This window comes from Ascaphus truei, chromosome 2, assembly GCF_040206685.1.
Source record: "Ascaphus truei isolate aAscTru1 chromosome 2, aAscTru1.hap1, whole genome shotgun sequence".
Taxonomy (NCBI): domain Eukaryota; kingdom Metazoa; phylum Chordata; class Amphibia; order Anura; family Ascaphidae; genus Ascaphus; species Ascaphus truei.
In genome coordinates, this window is record NC_134484.1 from 195,518,441 (window position 1) to 195,543,108 (window position 24,668).

At 44.2% G+C, this 24,668-nt stretch overlaps 1 protein-coding gene across 4 annotated transcripts in view; it reads right to left on the bottom strand.

Moving 5' to 3' along the window:
- The window catches only part of LOC142487076 (enoyl-CoA delta isomerase 2-like), a 51,117-nt gene that overhangs the window by 20,099 nt on the left and 6,350 nt on the right, over positions 1-24,668 (bottom strand). For all 4 annotated transcript variants that reach the window (XM_075585770.1, XM_075585768.1, XM_075585767.1 and 1 more), the window contains 3 exons: positions 15,766-15,835; positions 9,305-9,407; positions 8,298-8,418 (listed from right to left, as the gene is read on the bottom strand). In XM_075585770.1, the coding sequence (XP_075441885.1) occupies positions 8,298-8,418; positions 9,305-9,407; positions 15,766-15,835 (294 nt within the window). The remainder of the gene's footprint in view (positions 1-8,297; positions 8,419-9,304; positions 9,408-15,765; positions 15,836-24,668) is intronic.

A 24,668-nucleotide genomic window follows, 5' to 3' on the forward strand; every position in this document is an offset into this window, starting at 1 on the left:
GGTCTCTCTCTATCTTGAGGAGATGAGATTTCTGGCTGGGATTTTATGGGTGATAAGCAGTCTTGCAGCTTAATTAATATCCCATGAATATGTAATTTTGCAAGATTATTAGGAAAATGTGCATAGATTTGTACAGTCAGGGCCAACTCGCTTCAACAGGACAACTACCTCTTCTAGTCCCAACACCTGGGGTTGGGCAGAACATAACCGTGTGATCGCTATGCAAGTACATGGTTACAGTAAAAAAACAAAAAAACAAGAAACACAGCGCACAACGCTCATAGTGCATTAAATGATATCTTTAGTAACCAAAATAAGAAGGTAAGTATTGTGCGTACATAAAACAAAATTTAAACAAGCATTTCAGGGTTATTGTTACCCAAGCACCAACGGACGCCTGTGATGGTCTCGTGGCTCTCTCCTTCTCACTTCAACAACCTCGATGTAGGGCCTGGAAAATCTCCACTCCAAACGCTGGTGTTTTGGCCTCTCGCCTTAGGGAAAGGCTAGTGCAGCTTCAGCAGTCCAGAAAAAGACCTCCGCTTATATGCGTTGTGCCCGTCACTGCATAAATCTCGTGTATAACGGAGCAGCGGAGTACACGCGGTTTTGCGTCCTGGTCGTGAGCTTCTTCCGGGTCTGTGACGTCACAAGATCGCGAGACTTCGTCGCAAGTCTGCAGGACACCGGATCAGTTCTCTGGGAGTGCTGGGATGTAGAGGGTTCGCAAATGTCATCAATCCTACGCGTTTCGAAACCACAGAGGGTCTCTTCATCAGGGAATAAAGACTTATGAGTCTATTGGCATTTTATACCCCTCCAGCGTCACTGATTAGTCCCTCAATTAGGGTTTGAACCAATCGCAACGCAACGGGGAGGAGTCAGAAAGCTCCATGGCAACAGAGAATGCATCCTAACATAAAAAAACTAAAAACAACTTTATTTAAACATATAATAACAAACAATTTCAAAGAGAGGACTCTAAAATAAAGAAAAAAGAATTAGTACACACTAATATTTGTAGATGTGTTGGAATATATATAGTGATTCTAAGAACCACCAACAGAATTATATTCGAAAAAGAAGCACGAGCTAAAAAATCAATAGATACCTTAAAACCATAAATTAATAAAATGTTAAAAAGATTTTTCTTTAAAAACTTAATATATAAAATATACCAGCTCAGAATTTAAATGTAATTTCTAAATACATGACCTAGCTATATCACCAGTGTGAGGTAGTCAGTAAAGGGACCATATATCTATATCCTCATTGAGACCTCCCGGATATAATGTGCCCAATTTATATATCCAGAAGGTCTCTTGAAAGGATAAATCCTTAACCCTATCCCCACCCCTTCTGCTCCTGGGCACGTGTTTGATACCCTTAAAGCGCAGGGATATGGGGTCTTTATTGTGATGTAAGGCATAGTGCTTAGAGAGGCTATGAGTTAACAGACCATGTTTTATGTTTCGTATATGTTCTTGTATACGTGTTTTTAATTGGCGTTTAGTGCGCCCTACATAGAACAAGCCACACGGGCATTCAATTAAATATACAATATGATCCGAATTACAATTAATAAAATCAGATATTTCATAAATTTCCTCAGTTTTTGGACACACAAGAGTTTTGCTATTAGAGTGTAAGTGTTTGCACACTGAACATTTTCCACATTTGAAGTTTCCACAAGGTTTTTTAATATTTAACCATCTTTTTTCTCCCACAGGTGTAGTTTTAATATTTATGTCACTAGGGGACAGAGCATTCTTTAGATTTTTTGCTCTTCTATAAATAAACCTTGGGAACTTAGAAATGTGTGTTCCCAAAATTGGGTCATTTGACAGGATTGACCAGTGCTTCTTTACAATCCTCTCTATATGTGAAGTCATGGAATTATAATTTGTAATAAAAGCGACATTACATTTTTCCTCACTTATAATTTGTTTCTTTTGATGTTTCGTTTTTGGAACGAGCATTTGATTCCTATCTATTTTTCTCACCCTATCAAGATCATCAGTAAGTTTTTTGAGGGGATAACCTCTTTCTAGGAATCTTAAGGTTAAGTCACCCGCCTGTTCTTCAAAGTCTGTGTCCAAACTACAGTTTTTTCTCAACCTGTAAAATTGGCCCCCAGGTATATTTTGAATCCAAGATTTTTTATGGTTACTTGAGGCCATCAGGAGGTTATTTGAATCCACTTCCTTGAAATAAGTTTTACTTATAAGGTTTCCCTCATCAGACACCCTCAAATTCAAATCTAAGAAGTTAATTTCCTTGACACTTTCCACATGGGTAAATGTCAAGTTTCTGGTGTTATTGTTTATATACTTCAAAAAAAGGCTTACAGAATGTTGGTCCCCATCCCACAGACATATAATGTCGTCTATAAAGCGACGCCAAATAATGATATTTCCTCTAAAGGGATTGTTATTAAGGATGCACTTATGCTCCCATTCTCCCATATACAGGTTTGCGAAACTGGGGGCAAATCTAGTGCCCATCGCAGTTCCGCAAACCTGCAGGAAAAATTCCTCCAGAAACATAAAATAATTATGTTTCAGGATAAAGTTGATGGAATCCAGGATAAAGTTTTTGTTTAAACCATGTAATTCGGCATCGCTAGATAGAAAAAATTTTACCGATGCTAGGCCCTGTTGATGTGGTATATTAGTGTATAGGGCCTGCACATCACAAGTTAACCATCTATACGAATCCTTCCACTTTAAGTTTTGTAACAAGTTGAGCAATGACGTGGAGTCCCTTAGATGGGAGGGGAGTTTTTCGACATAGGGTTGCAAAAAGTGGTCAACATACTGGGACAAATTGGCTGTTAAACTATCTATACCTGAAATTATTGGTCTGCCTGGGGGATTTGTTATTGATTTGTGGGTTTTTGGGAGGTGATAAAATATCGGGATCTTGGGGGAACTTGTAAACAAAAATTCATACTCAATCTTGGTGATAACACCAGACTTTAATGCTTGATCCAACAGTGATCTAAGTAAATTTAGAAAGTCCACTGTTGGATCTTTTTTAAGCCTAGAGTATGAAGTGGTGTCATTCAGGAGTCGCAAAGCTTCTCCTTCATAGTCCTTTCGGTTCTGTAGAACGACACCACCTCCCTTATCCGCCTGTCTAATTATCAGATTATTATTCTCCTTCAGGAATTTTAATGCTAAATTTTCTTTTTTAGTGAGATTATGTTTTATGTCACTCGACTTCATATTACTACTCATTAGATTAAAGTCATTGTTAACCATGTTGAAAAAGGTCTCAACATGGTGACCTTTAGAATGGGAGGGGTAAAATTTAGATTTACCCTTAAAGTGCGTGTGCCTTAAACCTTGTGTGAGTTCTAAATTCTCACCTATAACAACCTCGGGTGGAACAATAGACACTCCTGTTTTATTTGGAACTTCATTACCTTCCTTATCTAGTTTAATAAAATGTCTCTTTAATGTGAGGTTTCGCATGAATTTTTGGAGGTCAGTGTATAATTGAAATGAGTTCGGTAGGCATGAGCGTGAAAATGTCAAACCCCTGTCTAGAACCTTTTTTTGGTCAGTGGTTAAAATAACTGAGGATAAGTTAAAAATACCACGAGAGGGAGATGTCACACATCTTTCTCGTAGCCTCTTTTCTTTAATTCTGGCCCCTCCTCTAGTTCCTCTTCTGGTAGGGTTCTTTTCTTTCTCTCCCCTGACAGAGATTTTTGGGAGGTTTCCACACAAAGAAGGGGGAATGTGTGGAAACCTCCCAAAAATCTCTGTCAGGGGAGAGAAAGAAAAGAACCCTACCAGAAGAGGAACTAGAGGAGGGGCCAGAATTAAAGAAAAGAGGCTACGAGAAAGATGTGTGACATCTCCCTCTCGTGGTATTTTTAACTTATCCTCAGTTATTTTAACCACTGACCAAAAAAAGGTTCTAGACAGGGGTTTGACATTTTCACGCTCATGCCTACCGAACTCATTTCAATTATACACTGACCTCCAAAAATTCATGCGAAACCTCACATTAAAGAGACATTTTATTAAACTAGATAAGGAAGGTAATGAAGTTCCAAATAAAACAGGAGTGTCTATTGTTCCACCCGAGGTTGTTATAGGTGAGAATTTAGAACTCACACAAGGTTTGAGGCACACGCACTTTAAGGGTAAATCTAAATTTTACCCCTCCCATTCTAAAGGTCACCATGTTGAGACCTTTTTCAACATGGTTAACAATGACTTTAATCTAATGAGTAGTAATATGAAGTCGAGTGACATAAAACATAATCTCACTAAAAAAGAAAATTTAGCATTAAAATTCCTGAAGGAGAATAATAATCTGATAATTAGACAGGCGGATAAGGGAGGTGGTGTCGTTCTACAGAACCGAAAGGACTATGAAGGAGAAGCTTTGCGACTCCTGAATGACACCACTTCATACTCTAGGCTTAAAAAAGATCCAACAGTGGACTTTCTAAATTTACTTAGATCACTGTTGGATCAAGCATTAAAGTCTGGTGTTATCACCAAGATTGAGTATGAATTTTTGTTTACAAGTTCCCCCAAGATCCCGATATTTTATCACCTCCCAAAAACCCACAAATCAATAACAAATCCCCCAGGCAGACCAATAATTTCAGGTATAGATAGTTTAACAGCCAATTTGTCCCAGTATGTTGACCACTTTTTGCAACCCTATGTCGAAAAACTCCCCTCCCATCTAAGGGACTCCACGTCATTGCTCAACTTGTTACAAAACTTAAAGTGGAAGGATTCGTATAGATGGTTAACTTGTGATGTGCAGGCCCTATACACTAATATACCACATCAACAGGGCCTAGCATCGGTAAAAATTTTTCTATCTAGCGATGCCGAATTACATGGTTTAAACAAAAACTTTATCCTGGATTCCATCAACTTTATCCTGAAACATAATTATTTTATGTTTCTGGAGGAATTTTTCCTGCAGGTTTGCGGAACTGCGATGGGCACTAGATTTGCCCCCAGTTTCGCAAACCTGTATATGGGAGAATGGGAGCATAAGTGCATCCTTAATAACAATCCCTTTAGAGGAAATATCATTATTTGGCGTCGCTTTATAGACGACATTATATGTCTGTGGGATGGGGACCAACATTCTGTAAGCCTTTTTTTGAAGTATATAAACAATAACACCAGAAACTTGACATTTACCCATGTGGAAAGTGTCAAGGAAATTAACTTCTTAGATTTGAATTTGAGGGTGTCTGATGAGGGAAACCTTATAAGTAAAACTTATTTCAAGGAAGTGGATTCAAATAACCTCCTGATGGCCTCAAGTAACCATAAAAAATCTTGGATTCAAAATATACCTGGGGGCCAATTTTACAGGTTGAGAAAAAACTGTAGTTTGGACACAGACTTTGAAGAACAGGCGGGTGACTTAACCTTAAGATTCCTAGAAAGAGGTTATCCCCTCAAAAAACTTACTGATGATCTTGATAGGGTGAGAAAAATAGATAGGAATCAAATGCTCGTTCCAAAAACGAAACATCAAAAGAAACAAATTATAAGTGAGGAAAAATGTAATGTCGCTTTTATTACAAATTATAATTCCATGACTTCACATATAGAGAGGATTGTAAAGAAGCACTGGTCAATCCTGTCAAATGACCCAATTTTGGGAACACACATTTCTAAGTTCCCAAGGTTTATTTATAGAAGAGCAAAAAATCTAAAGAATGCTCTGTCCCCTAGTGACATAAATATTAAAACTACACCTGTGGGAGAAAAAAGATGGTTAAATATTAAAAAACCTTGTGGAAACTTCAAATGTGGAAAATGTTCAGTGTGCAAACACTTACACTCTAATAGCAAAACTCTTGTGTGTCCAAAAACTGAGGAAATTTATGAAATATCTGATTTTATTAATTGTAATTCGGATCATATTGTATATTTAATTGAATGCCCGTGTGGCTTGTTCTATGTAGGGCGCACTAAACGCCAATTAAAAACACGTATACAAGAACATATACGAAACATAAAACATGGTCTGTTAACTCATAGCCTCTCTAAGCACTATGCCTTACATCACAATAAAGACCCCATATCCCTGCGCTTTAAGGGTATCAAACACGTGCCCAGGAGCAGAAGGGGTGGGGATAGGGTTAAGGATTTATCCTTTCAAGAGACCTTCTGGATATATAAATTGGGCACATTATATCCGGGAGGTCTCAATGAGGATATAGATATATGGTCCCTTTACTGACTACCTCACACTGGTGATATAGCTAGGTCATGTATTTAGAAATTACATTTAAATTCTGAGCTGGTATATTTTATATATTAAGTTTTTAAAGAAAAATCTTTTTAACATTTTATTAATTTATGGTTTTAAGGTATCTATTGATTTTTTAGCTCGTGCTTCTTTTTCGAATATAATTCTGTTGGTGGTTCTTAGAATCACTATATATATTCCAACACATCTACAAATATTAGTGTGTACTAATTCTTTTTTCTTTATTTTAGAGTCCTCTCTTTGAAATTGTTTGTTATTATATGTTTAAATAAAGTTGTTTTTAGTTTTTTTATGTTAGGATGCATTCTCTGTTGCCATGGAGCTTTCTGACTCCTCCCCGTTGCGTTGCGATTGGTTCAAACCCTAATTGAGGGACTAATCAGTGACGCTGGAGGGGTATAAAATGCCAATAGACTCATAAGTCTTTATTCCCTGATGAAGAGACCCTCTGTGGTTTCGAAACGCGTAGGATTGATGACATTTGCGAACCCTCTACATCCCAGCACTCCCAGAGAACTGATCCGGTGTCCTGCAGACTTGCGACGAAGTCTCGCGATCTTGTGACGTCACAGACCCGGAAGAAGCTCACGACCAGGACGCAAAACCGCGTGTACTCCGCTGCTCCGTTATACACGAGATTTATGCAGTGACGGGCACAACGCATATAAGCGGAGGTCTTTTTCTGGACTGCTGAAGCTGCACTAGCCTTTCCCTAAGGCGAGAGGCCAAAACACCAGCGTTTGGAGTGGAGATTTTCCAGGCCCTACATCGAGGTTGTTGGAGTGAGAAGGAGAGTGCCACGAGACCATCACAGGCGTCCGTTGGTGCTTGGGTAACAATAACCCTGAAATGCTTGTTTAAATTTTGTTTTATGTACGCACAATACTTACCTTCTTATTTTGGTTACTAAAGATATCATTTAATGCACTATGAGCGTTGTGCGGTGTTTCTTGTTTTTTTGTGTGCATTTAGGGGGGACCAGAGCCATCCCTGGTGTCACAGCTGCAGACGCTCCATAAATATTCATACTATACACAAGGTCACCTATTTAACTGTATCACATTCATCACGTTATTTTTATATATTGTTGTTGCGCACTTTTCTTTTGTTCACCTATTTCACATGGTTACAGTGCAGGGAGGTCTGTAGCCCGTGGCACTGAAATGGTTAATAGTTTTTTTGTTTATTTGGCTACTGACATAAGGGAGATATTAGATTCTGGTTGAGTCTGATGTTTGTGTCCAAATGATCCTTATCCACCTTCAATTAATATGTTTCTCTGTATCTGTCCAAAGCAAGTCTACGGACTTTGGGGTCTATATGGCTTTCAGTGGGATAGCACCAGAGTAGCCCTATTGCCCTTTATTGAATAGGGCTCTTTGAAGCAAAACGTCTGTTCTGGTGAATGACACACATTTTAATGAGCAGGGATAAGAGTAGGGTGTATTGATGGAAATATCACCTCAATATTTGCCCTAGATTCCAGTCTTGTTTACAAATGATTATATATGTACTGTAATTCACAAATGCGCAATAATCATGTAAGTAATTGAAAGAGTATGTACTTACATTGATTTAATCTTTTCTGCCATCTTTCAGTTTTTAATAGACCCCTCAGTGCATAACCAAGTGCCAACAAAGTGACAAGAACAAATATAAATGCTGCTGTTGGCAGATACAGAGATTTCTTTCTACCCTATAATGTATCTCCCCAAGTATAATTCAATATGAGTAAATGAACTAATATACTCTAACTGGTTAAACATGTTAACAAACATGTTAGACAAAATATAGAATGATTGATCACTGTACAATCTGTATTCAAACAAAGTATTTGCTGGGCTTTTTTCCACCAAATTCAATTTGTGGTTGGCTACTGCAGTAATACTCATGTGTGCACTATTGGATGATTGAAGCATTAGCCCCTATTTACTTCCCAAAGTCTCATTATTGAGCTTTAGAAGACAACGAGGTCAAACACGGTCAGTGGTGCATTTAGACCTAGTAAATAAATAACATCGGAAACGTACCCCGTCAGTGGCATACACAAGGTCAAACAACCCTAGGATAGTCACAGCGATCCCAATGGCAGGTCCATTTACCATGGCTATGAGAGGCTTAGGAAAATCAATGAATTTACCCACAAACTTCCTGAGTAAAACAAGGAAAAGTGAAATATGAGCGACAGAGCAATAATATCAATATCAAATATGAAAAAATTGGGCCAGATGAAAAGTTCTGAGCATTTCCAAATCATATTTCTTCAACAATGTTTGGCAGATTAACCCATGACTAAGAGGCGATATAAAATATTTTTCAGTTACTTATTACTGTCTTAATATCTGCAACGTGACAGTAAACACCATATAGTGGACAAGATTGGCATAATCTTTTGCTGCCTAAGGCTGGGATTATGGTCCCTGCGCAGCCGCGGGCAAACGAGCGCGCTACCGCGTGCACTCCTGCAGCCCAAGCGATTTGTGAACTTGGCTGCAGGAGATCGTAGACACATGGCAGGGGCGTCACGAAGCTGGTTCGCCCTCATTGGCTGAACCAGCTCACGTGCGTTGACATCATGCGGCAGCCGCCTGAAAATACAACATTTGTTGTATTTTCAAAATGCTCCTGCGTTAACGTGCCTCTCCGCCTGTAGGCGCGAAGGCACAGGGGTAGCTCCCATAAGAAAATGCAGCAGAGTGGTTGCAAGGCGCGTGCACGCAGCGACACCAGCACCATAATCCCAGCCTAACAATGAACAGATTCTGTTTTGTTTAGCAATTGTTATTAGGTACAACTCTCAATATAAAGAAGTTAACATATTTATATTGCTGAGCAGATCCCTCCAAGTGTAAGACTAGGGACTGCAGATTGCTAGACCCTCTGTGACTGAAGAGACTAACATTGTGTCATCTTGTGTCCCAAATGTTTGTATGCCAATAAATTGTGAAACAGAACATAAATTGTGTATGAGCCAGAGCTGCCTAAACTGCTATATGGTTATGTAGAACAAATAAAAATGGGAAAAACATCTACTTACCTTATCATAATAATTGAGTCTCTTATCCTTTCTTCTTGGCTATTCAGGGAATGTGCAATAGCATTGCCTAGATCATTACCACTGCTGAAATAGTCACCAGATCCTACAGGTAAACAAAAACATGTATTGTCAAGCAGGGGGACAGACAAATAATTAAATTCAACAAGTAATGTCAACTCTTGAGCCCCAGAAAGGGTGGTTAAGCCCCTTGCTTGCCTTAGCATATAGTAAAGCAATGCCTTTCTAGACTTTTAAAATGGCAAGGGGGTGGGGGGTAGGTAGTGTAGGGGGGTAGGTAGTGTAGTGGGCTGAAGGAGTGGCCCAGTGAGTAAGGGCACCGACTCTGAAAACAATGACACTGAGTTTGAAGTACATCCCGGTGTCAGCTCCTTGTGACCTTGGGCAAGTCACGCTATCTCCCTGTGCCTCAGGCTCCAAAAACAGGTTGTATGCTGTGACGGTGAGTGGGTAACCAGCCTCTCAATAAAGGTTTAAAGCCCGTTTGGTTATCTCTGATCCATGTGTTGGGGTTCGGGAGTGTCAGCTCTTTTGCCCAATACAGTTTAATGCAAAACCTGTAAAATGCGTTAATAAAGATTTTTTGTGTTTTTACCTTTCCAGGGATGCCAGCGAGCAGGGATTGCTAGGGTATGAGTTTCAAGGCGGGTTTTGCGGAGAAAGTGTTGTCAGAATGTGTCTAGGTAGTCGGGGACTAGAGTTGCTGGATACCCCAAAAATGAACACGGGAATCATGCTTGATTCCTGGATACATGTAGACACATTGTCCCGGCAATATCTCCCTTTGAAAACTTCACAGTACCGGCATCGCTCTGATTGGCTACTGAGAAAGTTCCTACGCTGTGATTGGCTGTAGTATTTTGTGGATGAACTCCAAAATACTATAAGAAAGCCTCAGCCAATCCATTCGTGAGATTCTAAGCGCCAGAACTGCAGCGAGAGATTTGAATGTGGAAAAAGATGCGCTTGCACGAATGGCACCAAGTTCTCATAAAGGAACGTAGCGGTCGTGGCTGGGATTTCAAGCTGATTTTAGTTCCAGGACGTTTGGAGCTAAGTCCCGGTCAAGCAGATTCAAGTCCTCTGGAGAGAAGGGAGCGGTGGCGTATGGAACTTCATGCCGATTTGAGTTCCAGGCTACGTCACGTCAGGGTAAGCTTCTTATTTAGGAGCCCCTGCAACTGGGAAAGTCTAGTTTTGTACCCCAGACCCCCAGTAAATGTGTCTTGTCTTATGTAGTTTGTGTATCATTGTGTGTCTGCCTTTTCCTGCGAATAAATTTACAATTTATTTCACTTACATTTTTTGCTCAATGTATGATCCTGCTAAAATGTGTAAATGCCCCTATGGGGCACGGACTCATGCCTCTCCCACGCCCCCCCCATAACTATTATATTAATAACTAGTCATGAGTTGCCCAGGACTAGCTGGGCACTTGCACTACAATATACATTTTATATTGTGTAAAATATTTTGATAATACAAGTCAATGCCAGTAGTTCAAGTACCACAAGGAACTGTGGGCAATGGTACAGTAAAGGCTGAACACAGCTTGCAAGAAAGCAGCTTGCAAAGAAGCTCCAGGAGTCCACAACAGTCAATGAAAGCTTAATGGGAATAGCAAATGAAGACAGTAATCAAACCCTCTGTGGCTCTGCTCCTTGTGCTCGCCTACAGTTTCTTGTGGTACTTGAACTACTGGCATTGACTTTAGTGGATTCTTGCTCCCCTGCTATTAGCTGTTTAACTGTATTTAGCCTACACTGTATGTTTGCTATCTATTTTCAGGGATGTCTGATTTGACCAGTTATAGGGGAAGGGAGGCTTAGGGAAGTACCTCTGGGACCTTCTGGACCAGGGGGAATGGGCCAGATGAAGAGGTAGTCCCTCAAAACGTCGCCCCCCTAGCATACTTTCTGTTCTCCGTTTTTTGTGTATATTCCTTGTGTTTCATGTTTCTTCCCCTTTTCCTCCCCCCCCCCCCCATCCCTCACTTTGTGACATGCCCATTTGTGATACTGGTTTCTGCAAACACATTTGATTTATTTCTGGTTCGTTTTATTATTAAATGTTTATTCTGCATTACAACTGTTTTCATCATTTAGCTATTAAACAGTGAGTGCTGGTACTTACGTAGATTTGTTAGTATTATACAGGGGAATAAGGGTCCCCTTTTGTTCCATGCACCCTGCAATTGCATACATTTAACACTATTAGAGTGCTGTCTATCGTCCCCTTTTACCCTATTCCCTGAACATGTTTTTTAATTTTAGGATTTTTGCAATGTTCCTTTAATTAATTGATTTTTCAGTCTATTCTCTTCTGTTCTTGCAACCACATCAAGGTAGACCCTATCAGCAGCTCCAGCACAACCAATTTTATACTGTATCTTTTGTATTTCTTCCACTGCATAGACAGAAGAGGAAACAAAACAACACTATAGGCAACAGCACTGGATGCGTGACGTATGTGGTGCCTCAGGGGTTACTATTTAGGAGCACTATATGTGTTGTATGTGAGCTATAGTGCAGTTATAATTGGTTACAAAACTGAAGTGCCCTAATAAATATAGTGAAAAAAAATATCTAAGAAATAAAGTGCAAAAAAATATATATACAGCAAAGGTCATGCATCTCATGCTATTGGCTATATTATGGTTTTGTATCTCTATGTAGTGGAGGAAATACAAAGAACACAGTATAACATTGGTGGTGTAGGACCTGCTGTCAGGATCTACCTTAATGTGGTTGCAGGCTTGAAATGTTTTGCCAAAGGATTAAACTAAACGACCCATACTTATGAGAAGAATAAACAGACAAAAAACAGACAAAAACAGAGAAAATTCATATAGTAACAACAAAATAATTTATGATTTGGGATGTAGCAATTCAGCCTCTCCATGTCAGAGCACACAGCACTGCAGCTGTGTCCCTGACAAGACTACCCACACCTAAGGGCAGGGTCCCTACCTAAGGGGCCTTCCCTATGCCTTACCCACTAACCTAGTGGGGAGTGGGACCTACCTGGGGCCTGGGGGTGACCTGACCTGGTGTAAGAGCCCTTACACCCTTCCTCCCCCTTCCTGCTCCCAGCTCCAACTGCCGTTCTCCAAACCCGTGAAAAGTATCTATATCCTCTCTGGAATCCTGGCCTCTCATTGGCCACTCTGGGACACCTGGTGTCTTTGGCCCTAAGCCTCATGGGACTTGAAGTCCCGCAGAGGCTACAGATACATTGGGGCCGTGTGCGCGATTCCTCTGCGCATGCGCGACTTGGTAATGGCCGCCGCAACTTCTGCACACCTTCTGCGCATGCGTGACCCCTCGCATGCACGAGCAGAAACAATGGCGGCCCCCGCTAGCCGGGTTCGCCGCAGAGCCTCGGAGCGCTCCCTGCTTCGGCCCCCACCCTTGCAAGCAGCCGGCGGGTCCGTCGCTGGCTCCGGCGGCACTCGTGACCGTGCTGCCCGCAAGGAGGGGGAACTCGGGAAGCTCAAGAGGATCGAGGCTACACACTCCCCCTGGTAAAATCCCAACAACCTCGCTTGCATAGCAGACATATAACAGAGAGTTATATAATGAAAAATGCATTGCATAGGTTATACAGCAAATCACATGCTCTTGTTCAACGGTACCCAACATAATCACGTTGATACCCAAGGCCAGCTGAGTCTCATAGTGGGGTACCTCTAACTGACTGAGTGATTGACTCTTGGGAGTCTTTTGGAGCTCATGATCGGGGGCTACAGTCTCTAATCCCAAACCATCTCCTCCCCCTGGTAGAAGGAATAGTAAGGGGTCTTGGTGCCAGACATTTACCCGGCCATCCGTGGCATGGATGAGGTAGGCCAGGAGGTCGTGCTCTTTTCCTCGGTCCACCACATGGTGAATGAAGCGCTCCATCGTGCGCATGAAGGAGGCAATAATTACCAGAGCAGTCACAGCACAGTCTTGGTTCGCTCCAGCAATCTCTTTAGCGGTGACGTCTTCTGGAGACATCACAATGTCTACGTGCAGGCCCATGTCTTGAGGCGAAAAAGCTTGGAGATTCCACGTGTAGGAGTAAGCGTCGCTCATGGCCGCTGTACGGGATACCTTGATGAGGTCAAATCTGCTCCATGGTCTGCAGAGATCTTCATGGGGAGACACCTCCACCAGGACGCGTTGACGAGGTGAGCCCATCGCCCGGGTGACCCTACCTTTGGAGCCACCATGCTCCGTGATCACCGGGGAGCTCACACCCGACACCCCTGGGGCAGTCAACTCGCCCCTGTCGTCGTTGGCAGGTATTGATCCCAAGCCTGGGACCGATGATACCATCGTGGCAGACCGGACCGGCCACAGTAGGGCCCACGGGCCCACAGCAGAGTCCGCAGTATATGGGGCAATCAGCCCGTTGTCCTCAGCTACACTTGAGTGGTCCGCCGGCAGGCGCATCACCAAGAGTTGTGGGTCTCTGGAATTACCAAGAGAGGATGGGGATATAGACACCTTACCCTGTGATTCTGGAATCTGCGGTTCTGGGGGTGGAACTGAGTCTAGAACCGGGGTGCATGGACCCCTTGGAACATCTGGTATAGCGCATTGACTCGGTGCGACCACAGCGTCGCAGGTGTCCATTTTGGTCAATGTACCTCAAAAATCTTGCGGTTCTAGAGCAGAGTCTAGAACCGTAGTCAGTGCACACAGGGCCTCCAAAACCTCCGTGGGGGCGCAAGGGGGGTTAACAGCATCGATCTCCCCGCTGTGGAGGCCAATCGCACCTTTCTCAGCTGGTTCTGGCTCTAGAACCGACTCGGGAATCGGATCTGGAACCGACATCTGGGGTTCCGACATGGTGAAAACGTATAAACACAATTGAGAAAAAAAAAGGGCACCCCAGGTCTGAGATCTCAGCAGCGCCTCCAAATGTATCCCTTTTTCTGACGCTCTAAAGACACTATGGGCACTGCACACACCTGTGGCTCCAAGAGATCTGAGCCTCCGCTAGCTGGGAGCCTGGGGTAACACTTACCCAGGATCACCATCATGTAAGATTCCCCTGGGCAAGAAACATAACAACACACATGCTATTTGAATGCTCGAACTGTTTTACTGAACGCACAGAATAACCCTTATACTTTATATGGCAATACACACTCATTAACTTGTACTATGACTCTAGTGCCTCGGCCACTCTCATAGGGAGTAACGTCTCTGTCCCCTCACCGCGTGCCCACACACCGTGTCCATATATTGCAATATGAATATAGGCTCAGTCCTTTGGCCACTCCACTTAGTGTCCCCAAAGAGTGTTCCCTAAGGCGGGATCATCGCCTGTTGACCGGTGTTGGTGCACTTGTTGTAAATACCTTCGGTGACCGGTAACAGCTTCGAAAAGGATCCGCCGAACCAGCGCAGTTGGTCTGATGTCGCGATGCTCAGCAACCTGGTCCCAGATGACTGCAGCAACCGCAACTCTGCACACTTGTCCCTAGCTGTTTATTCAGTAAGGGGATGATGTGCCTATCACTATAGGGCTTCCCTGCAGTCTGCAACCTACGGTGACTTAGGGAATCTATTTGGGCCCTCAGGGAAGATCTGTCCTATGCAGGTGGGTCACGGACCCCATGCACCCACCCTACCTCTTCCTTTGCCCTCCGGTTCCCTTCTGCTAATGTGGCTTCTCCCCCACGCTTCCCTTTCCTCCTCCCGCAATTCAGCCTCTCCTTGTCAGAGCACACAGCACTGCAGCTGTGTCCCTGACAAGACTACCCACACTTAAGGGCAGGGTCCCTACCTAAGGGGCCTTCCCTATGCCTTACCCACTAACCTAGTGGGGAGTGGGACCTACCTGGGGCCTGGGGGTGACCTGACCTGGTGTAAGGGCAACTTGCTCATTACACCCTTCCTCCCCCTTCCTGCTCCCAGCTCCAACTGCCGTTCTCCAAACCCTGCGAAAAGTATCTATATCCCCTCTCTGAAATCCTGGCCTCTCATTGGCCACTCTGGGACACCTGGTGTCTTTGGCCCTAAGCCTCATGGGACTTGTAGTCCCGCAGAGGCTACAGATACATTGGGGCCGTGTGCGCGATTCCTCTGCGCATGCGCGACTTGGTAATGGCCGCCGCAACTCCTGCACACCTTCTGCGCATGCGCGACCACTGCACATGCACGAGCAGACACAATGGCGGCCCCCGCTAGCCGGGTGTGCCGCAGAGCCTCGGAGCGCTCCCTGCTCCGGCCCCCACCCTTGCAAGCAGCCGGCGGGTCTGTCGCTGGCTCCGGCGGCACTCGCGACTGCGCTGACCGCAAGCAGGGGGATCTCGGGAAGCTCAAGGGGACCGGGGCTACATATATACAGGGGTACATATATAATGTAGTGGGTTTGGGCTTTGACATTGTTAAGACTGTATATGACTAACCATTATACAGTACATCAGAGTTGGTTACTTACAACTGTACCTGTTAAGACAGTTAGAACCGAATCATCTCTTCCAGCATCTTCAAGTGCTTCTATAATTTCATTGTACATCTGCATAGAAAAAAGAAGAAAAAAAAACAGAATTTGGTAGCTATATGCATACTTTAGTTTTGTTGCAAGAAAATTTGCAATCTACAGAAGTTTAATAATCAGAACACCTGTACGTGTGTGTTTACTATAACTTTTATTTCATCATGAATTCTTCATGGAGGAAAACACGTTTGTCTAAAAGTTCACTATAGATCCACAACATCATTCTACTACAGAAATATGACTTGGCTATATCTCTGATGTAAATATTATATAGAGATTTAAATAAACTTGTTCCAGTACATACCTGACACAGGTTAGTTACAGTAAATCATGCAGGTATAAACATTGGTACATTCGTGTCAATACTGTGTAGCCCCGGACCCCCTTTACCTCCGCTGTCAGGGGCAAGGGTGAGTGCCGTCGGAGCCAAGCGGCGGACCCGCCAGCATTTCTGAAGGGTGGGGGCCGAGCAGGGAGCGCTCCTGTGGCTCCGCGGCGGCCCGATAGTGCAGGGCGCCGCCATGTTGTTCTTCGCACATGCGCAGTGCAGGAAGGAGATGCGACAGCGATCAGAGGCATTGCGCATGCGCAGTGATCGCGCGCGCTGCACTAGCCTACCAGGGAAGGCTCTTGGAAGGGACTACATTTCCCATGAGCCCCAGGAGCGCACCACATGACGCCAGGGAGCCAATAGGGCTGGAGTATCTCCCTGCTCTCAGGGATTGATACATTTCGCGTGCGAAGTCCAGGTTAGTTGGCTGAAGGAGAGTCTAGGGGAAGGAGGAGAGGGTGCAGGGGTCAGTGACCCACTGCACTAGGCCAGCAGACCCCTAGGCCCTAGTTAACCCCTGAGCCACTCAGTAGATTGTGTCACTGCAGGGACAGGGCCTAGGTTAGGGACCCTGCCCCTTTTAGTGTCAGCAGTACAGTTAGGGACAGCGAATGCTGCGCTTCCCATTCCGAGGCTTGGGATCCGGTCTACTCCACAGAGAGCGGAATCATACCCCGGTATACAGCCCTGACTGAGCACCGCGCTGGTGGAACCGGACGTCTCCCAAGATGTCGTCAGATCCTTTTTGAAGATTCTTTGAACGCCCAGGTGCAGCCGCACTGGGCATGTATTGTTAATTAAGTGCACCAACTACAGAGTATTCACACATAATGGCAGCGCTGACCACGGGACAAGGGGTATACTGTGGACACGGTGGTGGGCACGGGGTATACACTCCTAAGTGGGAGTGAATGACATTTGGGGACTTTGGTACATGGTGTGGGGTTATCACCCCTGGGGAGTAGTGTTACAGAGTGACACAGTTATTGTTGCTGATGCATGTGTAATGTGTTATGGTTTGTTGCTTCATATAGTAAACGGTTATACGTATACTCCTGTGTATGTGGTTACTTTATGCGGGTCCTGTGTGAGGTGCATTCTACACTCCTAGAATCCTACACAGGTGGAGGCGCTGTAAGAAAGATCGTTCCAGAGGATTCACCCCAGGTTCCCATCAGCGGAGGCTCAGGCCTCCTGTGAACCTGCAGGTATATGCACCACACCTGGTAACATATAAGTTCCCCCTCACATGCACTCTATCTGCGATTGGGGTAGGGGGAATACCCGTTACAACTGTATAAAGCCAGGCTGTGGCTGAAATATTCTAGAAATTCTAAAACGGTCAAAAATTGGGACAATGCTCTTTTCATCTCATTTTAGAAAGGTTTACAAAATATTGCTGATCTAAAAACAGAAATGAAGAGTACTTTTTTTTAAATAAATAATATTTTATTTAAGAGAGAACTTGAAGAACCCCCCTCTCCTTCCCTTCAGAAGCTGCAGCAACAGAGTCCCTATTCCTATCACTTTGAGGGCTTCAATCTTTTGAACTATATTTTGTGACTTTATTTCTCCCTGTCATCATCAAGACTATAAGACTATATATATTTTTATTGTGTGACCTATTTCTTGCTTTGGGATTCCCTTTCTCTTTGCATTAAATAATAATAATATAGTAACAACTTTATATTTTAAAGCGCTTTTCTCTCTGTGGGCCTCAAAGTGCTCCACAATTGCAGTATAGAGCACAGTACGCAGTATATAGGATTTTTTAGACACAGTCCCTGCGCAGATGAGCTTAAAATCTATATATATTGATCCCAATTTTATTGAATACACTTATGCCTCCTGATCCAATACATTTTTAAATTCATGGATTACTCCTGATTTACCCTATTTGTATTACCTTTGGGTTTTTGAGCGCCCACCTTCTCCCTGCCCCCCTCTCTAACCTTCCCCCTCATTTGTGTGTGTGTATATATATATATATATATATATATAGTTTTTATTATTGTGGCAAGTAGAGGAGGATGGAAGGAGGAGAGGAGGATGGTTAGGGGAGTAAGAGGAGGCAATTTAGCAGGGATAGGGTGAGGTGGAGCATGGCAAAGGCTCTCCTGCACCTGGCGTTAGGATAAAGCGGAAAAGGGACCCACAATTAATCAGTTCCAGACCATCACAACTCGTCAGACCAACACCATTTGGAAATAAATGAAAGTGGGCAGGATACTATCCCACTAATTCCCCTGAGAGCTAGTGTCTGCAGTTAGTTGAGGTTAGTCTACTACCGCTGTTAGTTGGATGGAGGAGGGGGAATACACCCACCACATTAGAGTCAGTATCTGAGTGTGTGTGTGTGGCAGCCAGATTTAGGGCTGGAAGTGAGTCAGCAGTATTAGTCTTCACCTTGCTGGAAGTAGTGGCAGAAGCCTACATGTAAAGAGGCCCTCCTTAAAGTGGACATTTTTTAAGTGGCATACAGTGTGTAGTTTAACAGGGAAGATTATCTCTGATCCTAATAGATTTAATCTTTCTCTTCTCAGGAATGACATTTTTAATCCTGTCTTCATCTCTCCTTTTGCTGTATACATATATTAGTAATTTCAACTTGTAACCACGTGACGGTTATCTATTACCTACCTCTACTCATCCCCTTCTGTCTTCCTCTCACACTTTGAATCCTGGCTCCTCATCTTTCTCTCCTCAGACTCCCCTGTTCTTCTTCTTGAGTGTAAGGAATCCGCTCCACGGTTTACTGGTTACCTTACCTTGCAGACCGGTGCAGTTCTGGAACAGCTTTCCTGAGGTTTGCTGCAGCCTGGATTCACTCAAAGCAATACACACTCCCTCTGGTATCTACTGCAGCTGTGCAGCCTTTCATTGCAAACTATACTTGCATTCACTCATTAGGGGCAGGACCTTCACACCCCCGCCGGGGATTGGCCCGCTGGCCTTTAAGTATTGCTTGCCCATAATGCTCCTTGCCGAGCATAGTCCTAACTGGATGTCAACTGTTTTGCCACAAGCTGTCGCTTGTTCTCCTTTGCTGATACCAGGTTCCGCCCTGCGTCCTTCAGCTTCCTTCAAGCCGCTTGTTCTCCCATGCTGATTCCAGGTTACGTCCTGCATCCTTCAGCTCCCTTCAAGCCGCTTGTTCCCTTATGCTGATACGGAGGTATTCCCTGCGTCCTTCAGCTTCTGTTCCCCTGCACTAAAGTAGAGGTTTCGTCCCTGCGTTCTGCAGTCTCCTGGATTCCTGCACTGAAGCGGAGGTTTCCCTGTATCTACAGCTTCCTGGTTCCTGGGGCCTACTCTTTCCCTAATATAGAGAGGCCGTGTCCTGGTTCCTGCGCTGAAACAGTGGATTCCCTTGCCCGCTCAGGACTTTTGCGTTGTAGCACTGGTGCACCCGTGCAGCAAGACGGTGTGCTATTCTGGTCTGCCTACCATCTCCTGTGACCAGCACCATGGGCCATGGTCGTCGCTCGCGCAAAGGCCAACCCCGCGCTCCTAAGCTGAAGCGGGTCTCTCCTATCTCCTTATTGCCGAACTCCTGCATGGACAATGTTTATCCTGACGTCTCCTGTTCTGACCCTGGCTTGTACAACGACGACGCTGTCTTCTCTAATCCTGATCCTGCGACATATGACTACGAACTGCGCAATCCGGATCAGCCTGCGCGGTCTCAGGTCGGTGCTTTTATAACCCCACCTCAGCCTCGCGGTCCGACCCTGGTTTGTGGCGAGCAGAACCCTGACATTGAGGACTTCAGTTGTCATATTGATGATCCCACCCTCCCTTGGGCTTTCCGCTAACCTCTCTCTCTAACGTCATCGTTTGGCCTTCACTAATGGCCTGCAGCCAGCGCCCACAAAGATGGCCACTACCTAGACCTGGTTTTCACAAAAGACTTTTGTTTCTCTAATTTCTTAATTTAACCCTTTTCTCTTTCTGACCAGCATCTCATCTAACTTTCTCTTTCACCTCTCCCTTTCTCCACCTCCATCTACCCTTTGTTTTTGCAGACACCTGCATTCTATTAACTACCAGCTTTTGATTCCATTTTGCGCTCCTACCATTCCTGTCTTTGCCCCAGATTCTGACAACCTGGCCAGGAACTACATCTCTGCCCTATTCTCCCCTCTTTCTCGCTGCCATTCTTGCCCTTCTAACCTCAGACCCTGGCTAAATTGCCACACACATGCTGCGCTCCTGCACTCGTTCCTCTGAATGTCTCTGGAGGAAATCTCCCTCTCGCAGACTTCCTTCACTACAAATGTATCCTATTCTGTTTCAAGTTTGCCTTCTCCCAGGCTAAACAAATCTACTTTTTTTCACTAATCAACATGCAGAAGTTTAACACACGCCAACTTTTCTCTGTCTTTCAGTCTCTTCTCAGACCACCATCTTTTACCTGTTTTCTTCCTCCATTTCACCTCGGGACTTTGCTGACTATTTAAAGACAAATGTGGATTCCATACGTAAAGGCATCCCCCCTGTATCCTCATCACATTCTCCACCTCTTCCAATCTCCAGCATTCTTCAACTCCTTTTCCGCTGTCACAGAGGAGGATGTGTTTCTACTGATCTCCTCTTCTCCCTCTACCACTTGCCCTCTCGACTCCATTCCTTCCCATCTCCGCAAACCTCTTGCTCCTTGTAAAAGATGTGTGCAGAGGTATGCAAATGGAGACTGTTTTAGGGTAAAATTAATATAAGGCTTTATTGCCTGTTCCTTTAAACACTGTAAACATAAAACATAAAAGAAAAACCTGCTCCACTTTGGAGAATAATTAGACAGTACTGTATATGCCCTATCAAGCTGTGGCTGGCTGGTTAAGCCAGTTCCCAGTCCTAAAAAGATATATCATCTTTCTTAGGGAGCAAATGTATAAGAAAGTCTTATCTGGTTCTCTAGCTGCAGGCTTTTGCAGTCAAACCGCTCCCAGGAATAACAGTCGGGTCTTTCCTCTGTCAGCATAGTTGTATGCTCAGGAAAAACTGTGGTCAGTCCTCCTTCTCCTTATGTCAGCCCAAATGTGAGCTAAGGAAGCTCTCTCCTGTGTCTCACATGAGGCTTTTTACAGAGCTCTCATTAGTCCAGATGGAGTCTAGCTAATAGAGTGGTTGCAATTAACTATCTATCTCTCTGCTGGATTCTCAGAGCTCTGAGGCTGCTTTATTTAAGTCCATGTTACACTCCTACCCTAATCCCTACGCTCACGCATATTTTCAACTCCTACCTCTACTCTGGTAACTTTTCCTCCTTCAAACAAGCAACAGCTATACCATTACTCAAAAACAGCAAGCTTGACCCTACCTGTCTCTCTAACTATCGTCCTGTGTCCCTCCTGCCTTTTGCCTCTAAACTCGTTGAACGCCTTGTATTTTCTCGCTTGCTCCATTTTCTCACCTCATATTCTCCCCTAGACCTCTACAATCTGGCTTCCGCACTGCTCACTCCACAGAAACAGCCCTCACTAAAATAACCAATGACGTCCATGCTGCCAAAGACAACTAAGGACACTGCATGCTGCTCATATTGCTTGACATCTCTGCAGCCTTTTATACTGTGGACCATCCTTTTCTCCTTCACATGCTCCATACACTTGGTATCCATAACAAAGCTCTATCCTCGATTTTCTCTTAACTCTCTAATCGTACTTTTACTGTCTCTTTTGCCAACACCTCATTCTCCTCTTTTGATCTCTCTGTGGGGGTACCCCATGGGTCTGTACTTCTCTTTTCTCTTTACACACTATCTCTAGGTGACCGTATAACATCTCTTGGGTTCAAATATCACCTATATGCTGATGACACACACATTTTCATTTCAACCACTGAACTTACTACCTGCTGTACAGACCAAAGTCTCTGAATGTCTCTCTGCTATATCAACCTGGATGGTCCTTTGCAGACTCAAACTTAACATGTCAAAAACAGAGCTCTTTATACTTTCTCCCAAGACTGGCTCTTCTGCCTCTTTCTACAGTATGTTGCAAAGATGCTCCCTTTCCTATGTTACTCTACTGCAAAAACTCTAATGCAGGCTCTCATTCTCTCCCGTCTTGCCTATGATAACCTTCTGTTGTCTGCCTTCCTGCCTCTCAGCTGTCTCCCCTTCCATCTGTACTAAACACTGCTACTAGAATCCCTTTACTCTCTCCTAAATCTGTCTCAGCTGAAATCCCTCTCCTGGCTTCGTATCAAATCCCGTATTACACACAACATTTTCATCCTCACTTTTAAGGCTATTCCCTCTTCTGTACCTCAATACATTTCAGCCCTAATTTCTCGCTATACACCGGCCCGACTCTTGCAATCTTCTCAAGGATGTTTTCTCTCTACACCTTTTGTGTCTACAGCCCTATCCCACCTAAAACCTTTCTCACTCACTGCCACACACCTCTGGAATGCCTTTCCCCTAGCACCCTCTCTATCCCCCTTCAAGACCCATCTTAAAACACACCTCTTTAACGAAGTATGTGGATAGAAGTGTGGCTGATAGAATACACCATACATTGACCTTGGCCCCATGCAGATATACTTACCAGAAAACCTTCCTACTGTCTCTCTTTGCTCTTCCTACTTACCACTTAGATTGTAAGCTCTTCGGGGCAGGGACTCATGTTCCTAATGTTTTTATGTCTGAAGTGCTTATGCCCATGATGTGTTATATTATTATGTACAACCAAATAGGTGTGTTCGCTCAACCTGGGAATGAAAGTGAACTAGTACGGTGCACTAAGGGCAAACTGAATAGTACATAACCAAACTGAAAAAGAAAGCCTCTAATTAAGTGTACTCAATGCTAGTGGTGAGGAGTAGTGGTTACAGGATCAGGGCCGCCGACAGGGGGGTACAGAAGGGACGGCCCGGGGTCTGCAGGGAGCCCGGCCACACCGAGCTTGACCAACGCCGGTGCGTACCGGGCCAATGTGATGTCAGCGTGCCGGAAGGAAGCTTTGCTCAGCTTCTGTGCGCAGCAGCAGAGGGAAGCCCGGCGCACGTGCCAGTGCTCCGACATGTGGGACAGAGTGGAAGAGGCCTGAAGCTGAAAGAGAGCCAGGGTCTGTTAACTAGTGCAGCTAGTTAAGAAAGAACTCCTGGATGAACAGGGGGTTTAAAGGCAAACAGGAAGCTGCCACAAAGAGAAACTTTTCCATAACCAGGAGGACACTGGTTGGTCTGGTTCCCAGGCCTGCAGGGAGCCGGGTCTTGGGACCATCTGGGAATCACACACACAAAATAGAATCATGAACAAATGGCAGGATGCGGCCCTGCTCCAAGGAACCGGTGTTCGAGACCAGATGAGGAAGCTGAGTTCTGCCGTGTCCAGAGGGATTCCCTGAACTCGCTCAGGACAGATAAGGACTTGATATCTTATTCTAGACAATAGAATATTGTTTAAATCTTGAAGTAGGTTAGCTACCCAGGTGGTTACTAGGGATGTCATGTGTAGTCAGTCTCACAAGGGAGTAGGTTTTGGTTTTATGGTTTTCTTTTCCTTAAAGGGATAGTGTGCCTATTCTTCTGTTAATATTGTGGAGAATAACCCACTATAGTTAAAACCTAACCCACTGTTTATTTCTTGCCAAACAGCTTTTCCTTTTGTCAGAAAAGCTCTGAGACAGGGCAGGTGTGATGGTGAAGGGGTACCCAGGACAATAATAAAAAGGTATTATGCCCGGCTTGGTGCCCTTGAGCCATATTGGGGAATTGTAAAATGTCAGTTCTGCAACCCAATCATGGAAGAAACACTGTGTTGTGTGATAAAACTGTATATGTGTGTCTTATTATTCCAGGAGTGTTAAGCAGTGGACATTTCCCTGCTTCAGCACAGACCAGAATAGTAAGACTGGGCAGGGGAATGAATTACATTCAGGTCCCCCGGTATATGACCGAGAACCCCAGAACCAGGGGGGGGGGGTAGGTTCAGAGTAAAGTAATTTGTAAGATTATGTGTATAACTGTGGCAGTGTTTTCGTGTAAGCGCATGAAAGGAAAAATGGTTATAAAACCCAGTAGCTAACAGCTTAGCAGGCGGCTGTTTGCTAACTTTCACTAGGAAGCTGCTAACGCCGTGAGATTTGCTGTGAGCACTGTTCGAGTAAAATCAGGAAATATCCTATCGCACAATTTTTATAGTTATATAAAAATTGATGAATTAAAGTCCCCCTATTTTAATTGTACCAACATCTTAGGCATATGGGGATTTTCATCTAACACGCCAGAGACAGAGGGAACGCTTAATTTGTAAGTACTGTAGTTTAGAAATGTATGGCAGGAAACTCCTGCAAGGTAACGGCGCATATTCAGCCATGGACTTCTAAAGCATCACGCTGGTTCGATGCCAAGATGTATGGAAAGAGTCCGTAGTTGAAAGGCTCCCACTCACCAGAGTGTTAAGTGGGAGGGATAATTCAAGTATCCCCCATCTTTGTAGTGTCCGGGCAAATGGGCCAGATGCCCGGCCAGCTCAGACAAAATGTCGCCAGGGGAAGGGGGCCGGGTCGGGTA